Source organism: Dermacentor albipictus, chromosome 7 (assembly GCF_038994185.2).
Source record: "Dermacentor albipictus isolate Rhodes 1998 colony chromosome 7, USDA_Dalb.pri_finalv2, whole genome shotgun sequence".
Classification (NCBI taxonomy): domain Eukaryota; kingdom Metazoa; phylum Arthropoda; class Arachnida; order Ixodida; family Ixodidae; genus Dermacentor; species Dermacentor albipictus.
This window is the reverse complement of record NC_091827.1, coordinates 31,961,408-31,973,947: the sequence shown is the minus strand read 5'-3', so window position 1 is coordinate 31,973,947 and position 12,540 is coordinate 31,961,408. Positions and strand designations below refer to the sequence as shown.

Here is a 12,540-nt window from a genome sequence, read left to right as displayed (position 1 = left end):
GCCAAGTGCCATGCGAAAAATATTACGCACACTTGGGTAAAACACACGCAAAAGTGGCTCATACACCCTCGGATACGCGTTCACGATTTGATGAGGTTATAACATCTATCCACTAGGTTTGAATGATTCCCTTTCCTTGGCGTTGAGCTCTGCAAAATGTCTCTGCAAACACAAACCAACAGTGATACTCCTGTGCTCTCACGCTGCTCTTCGTTATCATTCTTTTGCTTCTCAGGAAACGCGAAAGCATCTGACAAAAGATCCCACAGGCGTCATTTGTGTGAAGGCCGGCCATGGGGTAAGTGTGTCATTGACATATTTAGCAACATTTCACCTTGACGCCTTACCAATTTAGCTGCAGTGACTGTCGGGCGTGGATCTCTGATTAGCGCCATTCCATACTTTTTTTTGTGCAAAAATTGCTGAAGATCAGTAAAAAGAAAAATGGACACGAAAGTTTTGCCTTTCAAATTGAGGTACATCTCCTTCATAAACCCTTTTTCTTAATTTAAGTTAAATCTTGAGCTGTAGAGGAGTAATTGGCATGCCTTTGTCAGTCTATTTTTCTAATTGCTTTTGACTTTTTCATTGTTTGTTTGGGCGGCAATGCGGAGCTCTGGAAATGACGTCCCATCGCTAGCTTTGTCGCGTGAGGTGATCGATTGACTGCGAGTTGTATGGAGGCAATGTGCGGGAACGTGGGTTGTGGCAGGAAACAACGCTCATCACTCTAGCGTCATCTGGAGGAATTCGGGAGTCGCCCTCGGCGGCCGCTCTGCTGCTGGTGCAACGCTGTACCTACAACGCCGTGGAAACGGAGGCCACTCGAAGCCAGCCGTCGCGCAGTTCTCGCTCGTTCGATCCCGCGCTTGGGCGTGCGAGCGTTTCGTTCGCACGCGGTGCTTTAACCCACTCGATGAAGGTGGTGGCGCAGGCGCGCGCGTTCTTCGCCAAATGCAAGAAGCGTGTTACTTGTCCTTTTGAGTGCCTCCCAGTGGGAGACTTGTATACCAGAGCGGTGCCGTGGAGGCAGCTCCACCCGTGCCTAAAGCCAACTCCTCCTCCACTATCACCTCCGACAAGTTCTACACTTCTTCTTCTTTTTCTTCTTCTTCTTCTTCTTCTTCTTCTTCTTCTTCTTCATCTTCTGTGCACTTAGGATGATGTTCCTGACGACAAGTCTCAAGCTTGGCGTGCCAAGTCGTCACAATGGAGAATCGGTCAATAATTGCGCAGTTCGCTTCCTTCAGTCCTTCCTTCCTTCCTTCCTTCCTTCCTTCCTTCCTTCCTTCCTTCCTTCCTTCCTTCCTTCCTTCCTTCCTTCCTTCCTTCCTTCCTTCCTTCCATCATTCATTAATTCATTCCTCTCTTCTTTTCCCCATTCATGCCTTTCTTCCTTAATTCATTCACTCATTCTTCCATCCATAATCCTCTTCGCCTTCCTCCTCTCTTCATTCATTCATTCATTCATTCATTCATTCAATACTTGCGTCCTCCTTTGATGGTGTTCTCCTTCTCAGTCTAATTATTTCACTTCTCGTTCTCCTATTCCCATGCCTACTGAATTGTGGAATCCCATGACCTCCCTACATTTCCTTCCTTCTTTTTCTCCTCTTCATCTTGTGGATCCCATGTGGAATGAAAAACTTAGGAGAGGCCCCGGCCAGGCCGGCTGTGTTGACGAATGCGTGCCGGAACTCAGGTGCTGCTTTTTCGCGAAAGAGCACTCGGACTTATGCTCCACGTGCCCTCGATTCCATAGCGACCGCCCCCGCAAAGCTCTCGCTGCTCTTGGCCTCCGAAAGGGAGATAAGAGTTTTGGGTCCGGGTCTCTCGCGAAGCACGTTACGTTAGCGAGACAATCTGTGTGTGTAGTGCGGTGCGTGAGCTTGAGAACTGCGTGTTGGTTGTGTGTCAGCTGCGAGCTGTCAGCGAGCAACACATGCTCTCACGCAAATCACGACGCGGGTCTTCGTCGTCTTCTTCAACGTGCCACAGAAAAACACAGGAGGGCGCGTCTGCTTCACTAAAACTTGGAACAAAAAGTTGTGTAGACTTCGTTGTTACGTGGTTAGCAACGCACTCTTCCGGTGGTTCATAGTACTGCAAGTTCGAAGCTCGAACTTACCAACTCCGGCGAGCTCATTGATGATGCAAAGGGAGACGGCGCACCAAGATGGCTGCGCTTCCAACCGCAAAAGCGTGACGTCAGGGCCTCGCCTATTTTGTTTCTTTCCTCCGTGGTAGACGCTTTCTCTGCATGGCCATAAATCCATAAATAAATCTATCCATAAATCCATATTTGGATTTATAAATGGAGGTTATGAGCGTCCCCTTTGGAACGGGGTGGTGGGTTGCGCCACCAAGCTCTTGCTATTATAATGCCTAATGTACTACCTAGGTTAGAAAAGAAAAAAAAAACACTATGTACTCCCATAACGAAATTTTCTGCTCCCCCATTGAGAACCTTGCTTTTGAACGTCTCCGTTTTTTGTCGTTTCCCTACTTTTTTTCCACCACTCTTCCAGTCGCGTCTTACTAATCTTTCAGTTGTGTTTAAAACGCTCCAACGTGTGCGCCTTTCTTATAACGTTCACTGGCACTTAGCGTGTGCTGTTCTAGCTTGCGTAGCACGAAAGCATTGATATGTACGATAACAAAAAACGCAACCCTAATATCGATCCCATGTGAAGTCAGCTGGGTCTGTTTTGTTTACCTGGAGCCTCTTTCTTGCATTTGTTTCCCTTCTCTTCCTGCTCTTTATTATCATTGTTTTCCTTTCAATGGTGTCACACGACACTTCTGAGACCCGGCTTCGGCTTGACACGGGAATAGTGAGCTATGGCTCTCATGGGAGTTCCTCGTTTTTCTCTTTTTTCCGATCGCTTTCTTTGTTTTTGTTATCGTGCGGGAATGTGGGTCGTCGCTGGCACCCAGCCTTTTTGCCTGTTGGTGACTATTCCGTCCATTGAACATGCATAATACTTTGCTGCCGGTATTCTACTCCTTATCTTAGTGTATACGTAACGCTCTTGGCCCTTGCGTGAGCCGCTCATCGCCAACTAAGATTACCTGGGGGTTTTTTTTCTTCTCTTTTTTTTTCTATCGTACTGGTTCAAGGCAAGAGAGCGCCCGATCGGGCAAGAAATATTCCCCAGCTCCGCGAACATTTCTCGGAGACTTTAAACGAGCACTTTGCTTGCACTGCGACCCAGCTTTTCTTTCCTGTTTTCTTTTCTTTATTCTGTTTTTTTTTGCAGCAGCAGCAGCATTTTCACTCTACTCAAATTGTGTTCTTTCTCTTTCTTCTTGTGGACTTCAAATGAACAAATAAAGAAAGGAACGGTTTCTCACACTTTCCGCGCTCTTGTCTTTCTGAGCGTCCTGCCTGAAACAGTTTGTTTGAGCGTAGCCATAATAAAGAGGGAGGGAGGGAGGGAGGGAGGGAGGGAGGGAGGGAGGGAGGGAGGGAGGGAGGGAAGGGGGGGCAGTATATTAGAACCAATGCAGAAAGGCAGGCCTGAGTGTTGTCCTCTAACCTGCTATGTACTCTGTTCACGTACAACGGAAGAAAGGGGTTGGGTATGAAATGAGATGATGAGTATAAGCAGTGCGATGCAACTCGTTACTACTACATCGTTTCATTGATTCAGTTTACGTCCAGGGTCCCGGTAGCAATTTTTTCACTCAACGGTGTGTTGTCAGTTAGCGCTAACGTAGAGGGAGCCTGCCGCGTTCACAGTCATAGCGGCGATAATCCACGAGTACGGGCTCGGCTGTCTGAGAACACTGTAAATGTCGCCGTACGATGAGTCAGCAGGTTGGGTGCGATGCACGTACTGTTGCGAAAGGCGACACGTGACCTAAGCCAGCCATAATAATAGCGTTGCGTGATCCCCGGGCACACATAGAGCGAAGCTGTGCGCTTGCCTAATTCCCCGGACCATTGCTACAGCCAACGTGGTGCAGACTGTAGACCTAAACTAGGACAGAGACGGTGGCGAAACCGTGGTCATGTCATAGTAACGCGCAACTTTTACGCAAGCAGTTGTGGGTGCACATTGTCAAGCCTTCGTTACCCGTGCAAGAATGTTGAATCTTTGAAACACGGTCTCTTCTGTATGTCGGCTGCGTTCGTCTAAACGAAACGGATACTTTAGAACTGCCCCTTTCGTGAAAAGGCCTGCGTCGTGAGGCTAAGGAAGCGTGGGTGATTTTTACGCCACTACATAGTGGCTACAGTGGATACATTGTGGCTTCGTACTGGCTACACGGGGAGGCTGGCCGATGGGTAGAAAGAAAAGAAAAGCTTTTCTCAGTGCAAAATTTCAGCCTTTCCTTCTTGCTTTTCCCTCGCGTAGACGTAAAAAAGTATTTCCGTTTCCCAATCGTTTTACTCGGTTTCTTTATCTGATGGCGTTCTTTTTACTATTACCCACCGTGGTAGCTTGGTGGCTATGGCGCTTCGAAGGTGCAAGGCTGGCCACGGTGGCCAAAATCCAATGAGGGTAGAATGCAAAAAAAAAAGAAATCTAGCTCACCATGCATTCGATGCATGTTAAATTAAATTATGGGACTTTGCGTGCCAATGCCACGATCTGATCATGAGGCACGCCATATTGAGGGACCCTGGTAGTTTGCACTACCTGGGGTTCTTTAATGTGCACCTAAATATGAGTACATCCGTGCTTTTCACCCTCATCGAAATTCGGCCACAGTGGCAGGGATTCGATCCCACGACCTCGTGCTTAGCAGCCTAACACCATAGCCAATAAGCAACCATGGCGGGTATCGGTGCATGCGTAAGGATCCCAAATGGACAGAGTTAATCCGAAATCCTCCACTATAGCGAGCCTCGTATCGTGATTGTGGCACGTAAAATCACATAACTTATTTTTTGAAGTCGTCGATATCGCGTCCTTAATGCCTGTACAGCTTCGACACGCTAAACTGCATTAAAAGAAGGAAAGCCGCGATTATCGTGTCAGTTTGCTCGCTCAAGGATTAAGTCCTTTGTTGTTATGATTATGTACCACATGCTGTGTACTTGTTAGGCAGTAACAATAATCAACTCTCCCAAACCTGCACGCTGCTTCATTTTAACACGGTGCCGTTATTAGTGTTTAATATCACAGGGCTGTGCTCGCCTTGCTTGGCTGTCTAAGTCCGGTCTTCATGCACTGATAATTTGTTACGGCATTGCTGCGCCTGTTGGCGTTTCGATTCATTTTCACATACAATATATTTCAGTCCATTCCCATAGAAATGAACGCTATAGGCACAAAGACTCCATCAAGAAAATGATTGATTGATTGATTGATTGATTGATTGATTGATTGATTGATTGATTGATTGATTGATTGATTGATTGATTGATTGATTGATTGATTGATTGATTGATTGATTGATTGATTGATCTTATAATAAGTACAGAATATCACCCGCTTCTCAGCAACGTTGTTGAAGGAATCAAGGACAATGATATGTGAAGTTCGGCATTGAAATGTGAGATGTCCACAAAAGTTAAATATTCTGAAAATTGTTAGCAAGGTTGTTAAATATTGCTAAGATTGGTGACTACAGCGTCAACATTGATATTCATATGCAATTATAAAGCTGAATTTGATTGAAAAATGTGTCATGTTGTCTCAGTCCCACTAATGAGAAAGAAACACGCGATAGATAACAAATTTATCACTGTTTACCGGCCCCATGGTGTAGCGTATAACAAAACGAGGGTCTCATTCTGGTTAGCCTGCCTGCCTGCCCGTTCTGATTTCAATCTCTCTTTCTCTCACCATTCTTTAGAAAAGCCAGCAGTGTCTTAAGTACAACTCGAGAGTGAAATTATCTGTTGCTGCTGTGATTACAATTATTACAATTACAATTCTCCACAATTAGTGGGCTCAAAGGGACCGGAGCTTTTCACGGCCACACGTGCAACATACCCAGATGATCACAGGAAAAAAATTGCTAAAGCGAAGCTTCCTTTGCCTTTTCCTCAAACTTTTCCTGGACGGCTGTCTGATCGAGTGAAAAAACCGGACCGAACCCAGAGACCATGTTGCTCTGGTGATTTAATGGGCCGATCGTGAGTTCAGGTTTTCGATGCGCTTTCCAATGTGAACCGATCGGGGATGCCGTGAAACGTCATAGCACCCACACGCCTCGTAGCATGAGACATTAGAGCTAACCGGTAAGCGTGCCCAGCCCGTTATCTCAGCATCAACTGGTCGCTTGCGCCTGGGTGTTATAACGTTAACGAATGGATACCCGTTATTGAGTAGAATAAGCGATATCGCGCAGTGCAACGCCTGTGGTGGCGAAGAAATTGTCGAGCGCACTGTGTGCTAATTAAGCCCGTCCTTCGCAAATGAAAGGTTCACCCTCCGAACCGCCCTTGATTGGTGATAAAGGCCTTGATTGGTGAGAAAAACCTTGATTGTTGAGAAAGACCTTGATTGTTGAGAAAGGCCTTGATTGGTGAGAAAGACCTTGAGTGGTGAGAAAGACCTTGAGTGGCGAGAAAGACCTTTATTGGTGAGAAATACCTTGATTGGTGCGAAAGACCTTGTGTGGCGACAAAGACCTTGATTGGTGAGAAGGACCTGTATTGGTAAGAAGACGAACGATTGTGAAATTGCACGAGACAACCAAGGAATGTTACCGCTTTAAAACTAAGCTTTATCCCGAGGGGTCAACTACGATTCCTCTATTTAAATACATGTAAAACGTATAAATGTTCTCACGAGGCAACATGTGGACCGACTTGAGTGCAGTTTGTTGCAATTTGAGAGATAAACGTAAATTCTAACGCTTCTATCAAATCAGCATTTTGAATAGGTACCTCGGATGTGTTATGAAAATTACCGAAATTAAAAAAAGCTCAGTTAAAAAAATTGCTGTGGCTTAGGTAAGGTTAAGCCCAGGATGCGAAGCATACTAGCCTTTATTTTAGTTGTTGAACCACTGTTTAGCCTGGTGAACTGCTGTTGCTTGGCTATATTTGGTTCGGCTAGACGAAGAAACAACTCATGCATTACTTCTTCGCCTTCAAGAGTGGAACGCGACAGCGTTCCCGTCGACCCGCCAAGGGGTGTAAGACAATGGGCTACAGGGCAGCGACTACGCGCCCCGCATTGGACGCGGTGAGCGTCGAGCAAAGCAGCGTTCGGCGCGGCAACGAAATGTGCGCCTGAGCAAGAGACGCACGCCTTAGAAACAGCGCGTTTCTAAGGCAACACCGCATTCACTAGAGGCGCTTTTGTACCGCTTTGAAGCGTTGTACTCGTGGCTCAGTGGTAGCGTCTCCGTCCCACACTCCGGAGACCCTGGTTCGATTCCCACCCAGCCCGTCTTGCAAGAGTTGAGCCAAAGCCACTTCTCCTCTGTCGTGACGTCACGGTGTCACGTGATTTCATGGTCACCGCCGCGCCTGAAGAGCTGGGTTGAGCCCTCGTAATATGCTTCGCATAAAAAAGGAAGAAAACAAATACGAAGTTTAAAAATGCATAACTGTGCGCCTAAAACAGATATCGCAGTTCTGTAAACTGCGGCTGTTGTAGCATTTAAAGCAGACCCTTTCGGTAATTGTTTACAGCTTACGTGAAATTGCTACACTATTTACGAGGGTGCCACAAACATCCTCCTCGTAAATCAGTGATAAACTACAGGGCGATGTATGATACGTTAGTTTTGTCCGCTTTAGGCGTATCATTAGGTGGAGTTCGTAGAATTGCGATAACCCATTTATTGCTGGCTTACGGAGGCGTAATTTGATAAGCGAGCTTTTTTTCTTTGATTTCTCAATTTTCAGGAATTTCTATGCGAAATTTAAGGCATAACAATTGAAGATCTAATTCCTACAGTTATTATAAGTTTTCCATTTGAATGCAACATATATCGTAAAATTCACTGCCGAGAAAAGGGATTTCTCCGTTCTCGTGCGTTGACGAGCTTCAGCTTTCTTTTGTCCGATGCCGAAGAGCTTGTTTGCAAATGCAAATCACTCGAGCTAAAAATTAGGTTTACGGATTGGCGCGCGCAGAGACTTTACGCTTTAATTTAAACTACAGGATAATTTTCTGCATAGCGAGAATTCTGATATGAATTAACACTTTCTTCGTCCCCAGTGCCACAGGTCCGTTCCGCTTGAGTGATCTAGATTATTGGTCAGCAAATTGCGTTCTCCTATTTATTCTAAGTCGCTGTTTTCAGGCTTCTGTCGCATCATCGTTGTCCATAGCCATTGTGTACACTGTGTATATCGAACATCATTTTGTACGCGTGACAATTGGTTTATGTGTAACTGTGTGCCTTTCCGTGGGTCTATGTGGTTACATGCAGTGAGTGAGGACTCTGACACTCATTTAAAAGCGTGCCGTGCGTACAACGTTTCGCACTTTCTATATGTTGTCTACCCTGTGGAATTGTGCCGTGATTGTGACTCAGTGTTCGTATCGTCTCTTGTTGAAATATTTTTTTTTTCTAATCATGTGCATAAACACGGCCGCTCGATCTTTGCTGAAGCTGCTCGCTGTGAGCGCTATTGCTCCCGGAGCCGGGTGCAGACCATCTCTTTTGCGCAGCACTGTCAGTGATGCTTGTTATCGGGCCCATCGGGCTGGCAACGAGCCGAGCCGCCATTCGCTGGATGGCTGACGGCCACTAATTTCGTCTATTCAGGCGTTCGAATGACTACTCAGGCAATGAACGACAATTATTGCTACAAGATGCAATGTGTTGGCGGTTACAAATGCATGAATAAGAACGCGGACGTTTACAGTGCAACGTCATTTTCCTGATTCCAGAGAGAAGGAAGAGAGGAAGGCAGAGAGGCACTTCGCGGTAGGTAGGTTATTCCCTGTGTCGCCACACTTCGGACCTCTGTCAGTAAAAATTATGCGGGAACCGTCCACGATGATTGCCAATGTGAGCTAGCGAATCGCCCGAGCCAACGAACAGCGGCGTAGCCAGAAATTTCGTTCGTGGGGGGCTCACTTCTCAGCTCGGCCTCCTCCTTATAGAATTAATCGAGGGAACAATGTATGTATATATATATATATATATATATATATATATATATATATATATATATATATATATATATATATATATATATATATATATATCTGTCATTGAACAACCTAGTTTACATTTTCGTACATATGCAACGACCAGGGGAAGATCTCAATGACGCTGTCCTTTGTTAGAATGTATTGCGCAGGAGCAGCTCTCACCGGTTGTGTACTGCGTATAATTGCTCCGAAATTATAGTCACACAGAGAGCACATATAAAAAGCAGGAGTTCTACAAAATATACGAGGGCGAGTCAAATGAAAGTGAGCCAATGCGAATATATGACAAACGGGGTGCTTTATTTAAAGGTAGTCACCATGAGTATTTAGACACCTGTCCTACTAACGAGTCGCGTAATTCCCGTCTCATAAGACTCCTTGGGTTGCTGCCTCAAAAATCTGTAAGTGATTACACGTCATCTTCCGACACGAATCTGGTTCCCTTGAGCAGTTTTTTCAAATTTTACCAAGTTTGGAAGACACAAGGCAACAGGCCTGGGCTGCATGAGGAATGTTGCAGCATTTCCCATTTGAACTTAGCCAGTTTTTTATTAATCACATCAGCGACGTGGGAACGGGCAACGTCGTCAAGCAAGATGTTCCCAATGCTCAATTTTCCACATCGTTTGTTCTTGATTGCGACACGCAGCCGATCCGACCTTTCACAATATCTGAAATGATTTAGAGTCTCTCCAGGTTTAGAAAATTCGATCAATAATGGCCCCTAACGATTTAAAAAGTAGTCAACACTCTTCCGGCAGAAATGACGGCCTTTGTTTTCCTTGGGAGTGGTGAATTCAAATGTTTCCACTGTAAGCTTTGCCGCAGTGTTTCAGGCTAGTAGTAGCGGCACCGTGAGTCATCCCCGGTCACAATTGCAGACAAAAAGTCGTCGCCCTCATCTGGGTTCTTTGACGTGCACTTAAATCTAAGTACACGGGTGTTTTCGCCTCCATCAAAATGCAGCCGCCGTGACCGGGATTCGATCCCGCGACCTCGTGCTCAGCAGCCCAACACCATAGCCACTGAGCAACCACGGCCTTTTCAATTGTGTTGGGGGTGATTGCACGGTGGCTTTGGCCCGGCCATGGATCGTCTTTGTAACTTTCATGTCCTTCTTTGAACAGTTTGCTACAACGCTTCACAGTGGCCAATTAAACGCAATGTTCCACGCATACGGCAGCCATACGGCGAATAATTTCTTTTTGGGAAACATCTTCATTTGTCAAAAACCTCACGACACCAAGCTGTTCAACTTTTGGAGTGTCCATTATGTCACGCAATCATGTTCAACCCAGTGTATGAGAGCCTTAGAGAACATTTAACCTCACCTCTGCATGTCACTTGTAAATGGGATGCGTATGTGCTACGCGCATGTCTCGAAAATAATGAACCGAACCATTATTGCGCGGCGCGGGTTGTCTCACATTCATTTGACTCGCCTTCGTACATTAGAAATGCGAATATACGATGGAATATACAAATGTGAAGATACAGCTTGATACAAGGCAAAAAATTGTCACTGGAAACAAAGTTCACTGCGCATATACACAAAACCTCGCAACAAGATGTTTAAATATACGTATAAGTCTGCAATAAATTACGTACCTAAGAAAAAGCCACTATATATAATGCATCAAACAAGGCAAATAGGTTGCGCAACCACAGATTCACAGATCACAGCACTCCCCCCCTCCTTGCACTTCCAAAATGTATCGCGTGCGACAGAAGGCGGCGCGCTTCCTCCCCGCTTTTCTCCCTTGCGCACACAAAACTGAGCCACCATCGTCGGCTCAACCCCTCCCCCCACGCTTTCCCTCGCACATAGCGCATGCGGCGCGCGGTCACGATGTTATCGCCCTTGCCTTTATTTATACGGAACATGAGGGCAACGGCAGGAATGCGCCTGGAGTCTTCATATAGCTGCTATCGCAATAATATAATAGTATCCGGTAACTGAAGCGTCCCGTGGCCAATTACTTTCCGCAAAAGAAGTAACAAAATCGAACTTTCACTATGCGACAATTCGCTGCGCCGCAACAATGTCTTCTTTTATTTCTTTTGTGGGGCGGGGGGCGGCGAAATAGAATAACGCGAAGGAAAGCATGTTGGCTACAATCGAATGCCTACTTTGGGCACGTAGTGTGGCTACCGAAGGAATATCGAAGAAAACGTGTGACGCTTGGTCCACAGAAAACTATACGCATACTGCTCGGTATCCTACACCAGCGAGACAAAATTTTCCGGAGAAGTTGCGCTCAAGCGAATGCGTTGCAATCCGTCGAGTCCCCGCAGTGCTGGCGGCGAGCGACTATGCATTGTTTCTTTTTTTCGTCTGCTAGCTATAACGCGTCCAAAACTCTGCCATGTGAAAATGCAGTCGGCCAGAGAAAAACGAACGCGCATCCAAGTACGCCGCGCGGTTGTCGATGCAGCACGAGAAAAACGCATGCGCTCTGGTTGGATTGACAGCCCATGGGCTGCCGATCCAACCAGATAGAAAGGTAGAAAAATAAATAAGAACTTAAATAAGTCTAGATTAATAAGAATAAATAAATAAATAAGAATACGTCAAGGTAGAAAAATACATAAGAACTTAGTTACAAAGGTGGCTTTAGTGTATTGACATGGATGCTTTGGCGAAGGTGAAAAAAAAATGTTCATATTCTTTTCTGTGACCTGATGGCACAAATGAACCATCGCAACGCTTTGTCTCATCGGACCTCGCTGCGTGCTTTGTCAACTTGTCTGATAGTATGTTGATTTGGCTTGACTCGTTGTATGACCCGATGTACGACTTTAGAAAAGTCGATGCACCTTTGGCGTCAAATGTTTACAACAGCATTAAACCCACAAAGTTCCGTAATTAAAAATGTAAAGCACGACTTTGGAAACGTCAATGCACCTTTCGCGTGAAAACGTTATGAGAACTTTATACCCACAAAGTTTCAGAATTGAAATCTAGGCGCTCCATAGATACCGCGGCCTCCGCGAGATGCCGAGACGAGCCCGCTCGCCATCAAAACGCCCTTGGAATTTTGTGGCCGGTGGGGCTCCTTGCGTTACGATATGTGAGTCCCGATGCATGGGCGTTTCCGCGAAATCCATCCCGATTTCTCAATGTTTGCGCTAGAATGTCTTTTCGAGCGTGAATTAAGGACATTCTAGAAAAAATCGAGCATGATTTCCGGCACCCGGGGGTGTTTTGGTCGGCGGCGCATGAGAGCACGAAAAAATTTCGGGGGGGGGCTGAAGCCCCATAAGCCCCCCCCCCTGGCTACGCCCCTGCCAACGAACGAATGGGCGAGCGAGGTGACAGTTCATTCATGACCAATAATTAGAAAAGAGTTGTGCTGTGGACTTAGAAGTGTTGTATTTAAACACTATGGCTTTGTGTTACTCAAGAGCATGCCGAGCGAACGAGTGAGCGGGGCGGACGGGGTGCGATAACGGTATTCCGTTC

The 12,540-nt window shown here is 46.0% G+C and overlaps 1 protein-coding gene across 4 annotated transcripts in view; it reads left to right on the top strand.

The window, feature by feature from the left end:
- The first annotated feature begins 278 nt into the window (after positions 1–278).
- LOC135896388 (ninein-like protein) overlaps positions 279–12,540 on the top strand; it is a 317,995-nt gene continuing 305,733 nt past the window's right edge. For all 4 annotated transcript variants that reach the window (XM_070521841.1, XM_070521840.1, XM_070521839.1 and 1 more), the window contains exon 1: positions 279–298. In XM_070521841.1, the coding sequence (XP_070377942.1) occupies positions 294–298 (5 nt within the window). In that variant the 5' untranslated portion in view covers positions 279–293. The remainder of the gene's footprint in view (positions 299–12,540) is intronic.